The 6,603-nt window shown below is 44.1% G+C and overlaps 1 protein-coding gene across 1 annotated transcript; it reads right to left on the reverse strand.

Moving 5' to 3' along the window:
- Positions 1-2,181: 2,181 nt before the first annotated feature.
- Positions 2,182-3,198, reverse strand: LOC135502207 (piggyBac transposable element-derived protein 4-like). Its single transcript, XM_064794862.1, has one exon. It carries the CDS (start codon positions 3,196-3,198, stop codon positions 2,182-2,184), a length of 1,017 nt encoding a protein of 338 aa, XP_064650932.1.
- Between the last annotated feature and the right edge of the window lie 3,405 nt (positions 3,199-6,603).

Consider the following 6,603-nt stretch of genomic DNA (forward strand, 5'->3'; position numbering starts at 1 on the left):
ATTGTCCCTGCTTATTCGGAGTCCAGTGTTCTTTGGAACCCCATTGATGAGGTGGTTGTACATTAGAAGGCCATTGTTGTTGCCTCTGAGGCCAATTTGACTGTCCTTGTCTGTCCTGAACTCTATTGGACTGTCTATTGTCACTCCATTCTCCATTATTTGCACGTCCTTGAATTGGATACATGGCGGCCCCACTCATGTATTCAGCATCCCTTATTTGTGCCACCTCCTGTTGGCCAATGAGGGCTATCTTGTGTTCCATTTTGGTTTGGAACATTTCCATCTTGGACGTCATTGATGCAATGGCTTGCACCAGGCTTTCCTGTTGAGAATCAGTTGCCGCTTTTGCCAGAATTTCGGCCTGTTTGGCCCACTCAACGATGACGGCAAGGTCCTTACCATTATAGTCCTTCTCAAGGATCGAGTTGCGTATCGGAGTTCTGAGACCCCGGATAACAGCTTCCTGCAGCTGGTCCTTGGATCGCTCCAATTGTCGACCCATCCTCGACAGTTCTTGTACGAAGACATCTACGCTTTCTTCGGGGCCCTGCTTTCTGGACTGGAAGTCATCCAACCTGGCCCATTTGACAGCCCCATGTGGTTGAAAGCGCTTCTTAAACGCTGCGCTCAAGTGGTCCCAGGTGTCCGTGCTGTCGTCCGGAAGCGCATGGTACCACGCCTTGGCCCCCTCCTGTAGAAAAATTGGAACCATTGCACCGGCTCCAAATTTTCCCACTTACAGACCGTAGCATATGTCTGGAAACGTGCCAGCCAGGTCTCTTCATCTTCTTTCGCTTCGCCTTTAAAGGGCTCGAGATGGGGTTTGGAGCCGTGTTTCCCTGCCATCATAGCTTTGACCTCACTCCGTAGTTGCTGTATTGCACGATTATTGGTTTCTTGTGTTCTTGCCGTTGCCCTTGTTGTTGGTCTGGGTGCTTCACCGGCCTCACCCTCTTTGTTAATAGCTTGTTCGGTGGCTTGCTGTGCCTTCGCCGCTGCCCTTGTGGTTGTACCAGCAGCTTCCAGCTCTTCGTTGGTTGGTGTTGACATCTACTGTACACTCATTCTCCACCAAGTATGACCGGGGGTTTCTCCACCAAGTATGACCAGGGGTTTCTCTGTTTTGCACATCGATTGGAGTTGTGACTTTTGCTAGAATACCTATCAGATGAAATGAAGAATTCCTGTGATTAATATAACTGTTGTTTTTATTGGTAAACTAGCATTGTGGATAAAGTCGCTACATTAAATACATGTACACACTAGGTTAGTAATTACTCTAACCTCAAGTATTGTCTTATAGTCTACTTCAACTCGCTTACACCGGAACTCAGTAAATGTCAACCATTATTAAATTACTATGAATGATGTCTTTAAAATAGATATTCTAAAAGTCTTCTATCCGACTTATGATCGAATGTAAAAAGATACTATATTATTCAAACTACCCACAGACTCTTTTAACATAAAGTATTTTAAAACTAACTTACCTATCAGATGAAATGAAGAATTCCTGTGATTAATATGACTGTTGTTTTTATTGGTAAACTAGCATTGTGGATAAAGTGAGGATTTTAGCCTAAGTTGTGGCTTAAATGCCTCCATTACCCACAATCCCACCAATCCTGACCAATCACAGAACTCGAACATCTGACAGATGATTAGAGATACCGCCCTTGACTTTGAAGCAAGGGTCCTGAGACAATAGGTTTTTTCCATAAAATTATACCCTTATTTTCTAGGCAAGATTCAGCCCACTATCGCTCTTGGATACGAACCAAACAAACTCTGAGTTGACATGTTTTAATTCATGCCCTTATATCTCATTTACACTCTCAGCCTAAAACCAACAAAACTACAGTGATACAATAGCTTGATAATTTAAGTAAAAGGCAATCACTGAAACAATACTGTGTTCACTGAGACTTTCCGTACTTGTTGATTTATACTCTTGCTAAACTAATATATCAAACTAACTCCTTTCATCAGACTTGCCTTGGTTCTGCCATGTTTCTGTTTATGAATTCTTGTTCTAACTTCTACACTGAATTATAAGTATTTGACTGAACCTAAAGTGACTACTATGTTACATACACTTTTGATATATTTATCAAATTTATCTTAAAACTCTTCCTGTCAATGGCACGGTATTTGAAACTGAATACAAACTAATGACCTTGGTCATATCTGAATGGTTGAGAGCAGATAGACTGGTTTTTTATCCATCCACCTCATGGCAACTTGGGGACCATTGGTTCTCCAGACATAGTTGCCACGGTCCAGCTGTTTCGCCTCATTCTTTGTGACAACGATTTCTCTTGGGAAGTATCGCCTGGGGTGTGGGTATACCCTGATTGTGCCACAAGTGTAGATATGATTCTGCTGTAGGATAGAAGCAAGTATGGGGCTGGTGTACAAATTGTCTGTATACAGATGATAGCCTTGATCACCTAAACCAAACATCAGGTCAAGGACAACCCTTGTGGTTTGATTTGTCTCTGGTACGCCATCCGCCCCTGCCCCAGTGTAAACCTGAAGTCGCCAACCATATCCAGTCCTAGCCTCATTCAAGCACCATACCTTGATTCCCCATTTTGTTGGTTTGGCAGACATGTATTGTTTGATGTTCAGTCTCCTCTTGTAAGGAATCATCGCCTCATCAATTGCCGTCTCCTGATCCATCACATATTCTTCAGCGAAATGGGGGGTGACCAAATCCAATAATGGTCTCACCTTTCTCAGTTTATCATCTGGGTCAGCTACAGTCTCATCAGCAACATGGAGATAGCGTTTGATCTGAAGAAATCTGTCCCTGGCCATAGGATCTGCAATGTTGGTAGCAAGTAACTTATGTTCTGTTTGAAAGTACATGTGGTAAATAGGAAGACGAATGATGCCCATCAGCAATGTCATACCAAGGAAAATTTCTAGCTCAGGCATAGATACATCATACCATTTGGACCTATGCTTCTGTGGATTCTGTGCCCTTTGTCTATTGGCATAACCATTAGTTTCATCAAGAATGTGCTGCATGACATCAGGAGTGAAAAACAGTTGAAAGTATTGCTTGGCTTTGGCCCCCTTCACTTCATCTTCAGTCATGTATCTTGTAGGCCCAGGGGTCCCAGCATAGTCCCAGATCATGTGTGCCATTGGATTATATGCTTGATTCCACCCATTGGCATCTAGGTTTGCCATTTCATCATAATTTGGAGCCACAGGGCCTATTGGTATGACCCTTTGACCCCTTCCTCTACCTCGCCCACGACCACGTCCACGCCCACGACCACGTCCACGCCCACGACCGACTAGCTGAGGGACAGGGACAACAGGAGGCCCAAACCCTTCACTACCACCACTAGAGTCACTGCCAATTGCATCCCCTCCACTATTGATACCGGTATCATTATCACTACTTGCATAGTTTGAATTGGGGCTGGGGGTAGCTTGTCGACGCTGTCCTCTTCCTCGTCCCCGACCGCGTCCGCGACCACGTTCTCATCCGTGACGGACTGGCTGAGGGACAGGTTCAACAGGAGGCCCAGACCCTTCACTACCACCACCAGAGTCACTGCCCATTGCATCCCCTCCACTATTGATATCATTATCACTACTTGCATAGCTTGAATTGGGGCTGGGGGTAGCTTGTCGACGCTGTCCTCTTCCTCGTCCCCGACCGCGTCCTCGTCCGCGACCACGTTCTCGTCCGCGACGGACTGGCTGAGGGGCAGGGTCAACAGGAGGACCAGAGTCATAGTCCTTTGAGCAGGGTGCCTCCCCTCCATTATGGACATCATTATCACTACTTGCATAGCTTGAAAGGGAGTTGGGGGTAGCTTGTTCACCACTAGCACCAGGTTGGGGATCATCCAAGAAATCCAAATCACTATTGTGACACCCTGTATCATGCCCCGGTATACCCAGAGACTGTGTAGTGTATGCAGCAATACCGCCTGCACTTTCGTTTTCATTACATGCATCGTCAGAATCATCACTGCTAAATTCATCCCCCTCTGGCTCGTCTAAGTCCCAGGTATCAGCATCCATCTGTGCGAGATCCTCTCCTAAAGACATGTGTGCCCTTCCAGAAGCCATACTGACCTTTGAACATCGATAAAAAATCGAAATATTAGTCCAAATATGAAAAATGACCCATATAATTTAATAATAATTTATTTATTTATATAGCGCCATTTTAAAATAATTGTCAGTGGCGTTGTACAGTGACGTGCATTTACACAATAAAACATACTTATTAAAACATATTTGCATACAGGAAATTAAGTTAAAACATACGCCTCACTAAAAAGGTGGGTCTTGAGGGCAGATTTAAAAGATTTAAAACATTGAATGTTACGGATAAAAGTTGGAAGGGCATTCCAGAGACGTGGGGCACAGATCCCGAAAGCTCTATCTCCCGCTGTCTTTTTCTTTGCAAATTGCCAAGCTGGGGTTGGGGCAGCAGATGCCCTTGTGTGTATCTGGTGACCCTGGCCTTGGAGCGAAAGATAGTCGGGGCCTGTGCCGTGCACGGCTCTGAAAGCAAAAATTAGCACCTTAAAATGAATTCTTTGTGCAACTGGCAACCAGTGAAGATGTTTGAGAACCGGAGTAATGTGATCATACTTTTTAGTGTTGGGAATATAGCCTTGCTGCCTGATTTTGCAGTTTCTGCAACCGACTGATTTCGTATGAAGGTAGACCATAAAATAAAGAGTTGCAGAAGTCTAGACGTGATGTTATAAATGCATGGACAAGACTAGTGAGAAGTTAAACTGGAAGATACTTTTTAACTGATGCAATGTTGCGGAGGTGGTAAAAGCCAGCTGAGACTACCTTTAAAATATGGTTATGAAATGAAATTTGGTTGATGGAAATATAGCGTCAAAGGCTTTAAGATGCCTTCGCAGTTTATAAATCCAAGCGATCTGCTGGTTTCACCAGTCCGGTTGATCTCCTAATGTCGCTATTGGTCACCTGTAGCTGATTACAGGTAGGCATCAGTCACTTGAGGCTGATTCATACCGTTGGGCATGATTGTCTCTTAGACTTCTACGGTTTCTGCGTAGGTCTTACATTATTGTTATCTGTTTTAAAATTATATCCCCAGATCTTATTTATAATAACATCCATAAACCCTCTCCATTTGAACCATTCGGTTGCTTTTAGTCCCAGTGATTCAAAAGGTATCACTGTTTTGTCTGGTCCTAGTAAATCTGAAATATAATTTATCCCTACTTCCTTCCAATGTTTATAAAAGGTCATTCTTTGATTAATTTTGATTAATTTATTGTACCATAAATCCTTCCAATGTTTATAGAAGATCATTCTTTGATTTAATGTCAGGTCAGGTTAGCTACCTGCCACTGGTAACCTGTGAGCCAGTGCCACCTGTCTCAGGTGGGTGACTTGTCACCCAGGGCGGATGAGCTCATCTAGAGCCAACGGCCATCTAGTTCTCCACTAGCATAGCCTCGTGGAAACTAGACACCCAGGCGACCTGACACACAAGTGACTAGTCACCTTGGGCAGTGGAGAAAGTTCTCCGGGGGAGACTGGCCTCCTTAGCCTTGGCCGGCAACTAGTCTAGGAGATGGAAAACTCTGTTTTAATTTTAAACTCTGTTTTAATTTTGATTAATTTATTGTACCATAAATTTCCTTCCAATGTTTATAGAAGATCATTCTTTGATTTAATGTCAGGTCAGGTTAGCTACCTGCCACTGGTAACCTGTAAGCCAGTGCCACCTGTCACAGGTGGGTGACTAGTCACCCAGGGCGGATGAGCTCATCTAGAGCCAACGGTCATCTAGTTCTCCACTAGCATAGCCTCGTGGAAACTAGACACCGAGGCGACCTGACACACAAGTGACTAGTCACCTTGGGCAGTGGAGAAAGTTCTCCGGGGGAGACTGGCCTCCTTAGCCTTGGCCGGCAACTAGTCTAGGAGATGGAAAACTCTGTTTTAATTTTAGGTTAGCTACCTGCCACTGGTAACCTGTAAGCCAGTGCCACCTGTCTCAGTCGGTTGACTAGTCACCCAGGGCGGATAAGCTCATCTAGAGCCAACGGCCATCTAGTTCTCCACTAGCATAGCCTCGTGGAAACTAGACACCGAGGCGACCTGACACACAAGTGACTAGTCACCTTGGGCAGTGGAGAAAGTTCTCCGGGGGAGACTGGCCTCCTTAGCCTTGGCCGGCAACTAGTCTAGGAGATGGAAAACTCTGTTTTAATTTTAAACTCATTTTAATTTTGATTAATTTATTGTACCATAAATTTCCTTCCAATGTTTATAAAAGATCATTCTTTGATTAATGTTGATTAATTTATTGTACCATAAATATGTTTTTCCTGAGCCACGTGCTTGTGGGCGCCGCCTCCTTTGCCTTAGTGAGCCAATCATATAACATCTTATATTGTAGCATGTGATGTATGTTTTACCAGACTATTATGTGGAAGTATTGTCCTTTGCTGGATTGGGGGTACGGTTCACTTGAATAAGACAGATGTAAACAATGCAAGTTTGATAAAAGAAGCAATTACACTGTTAACCCGTTGACATGAAGGTGGCAGCACCACACTGTAGTGACTCTTAAAGGGG

Source organism: Lineus longissimus, chromosome 18 (assembly GCF_910592395.1).
Source record: "Lineus longissimus chromosome 18, tnLinLong1.2, whole genome shotgun sequence".
NCBI classification, from domain to species: domain Eukaryota; kingdom Metazoa; phylum Nemertea; class Pilidiophora; order Heteronemertea; family Lineidae; genus Lineus; species Lineus longissimus.

Coding starts and splice junctions, on each gene's coding strand:
- LOC135502207 (XM_064794862.1), bottom strand. CDS start 3,198: ATGGCAAACCTAGATGCCAATGGGTGGAATCAAGCATATAATCCAATG.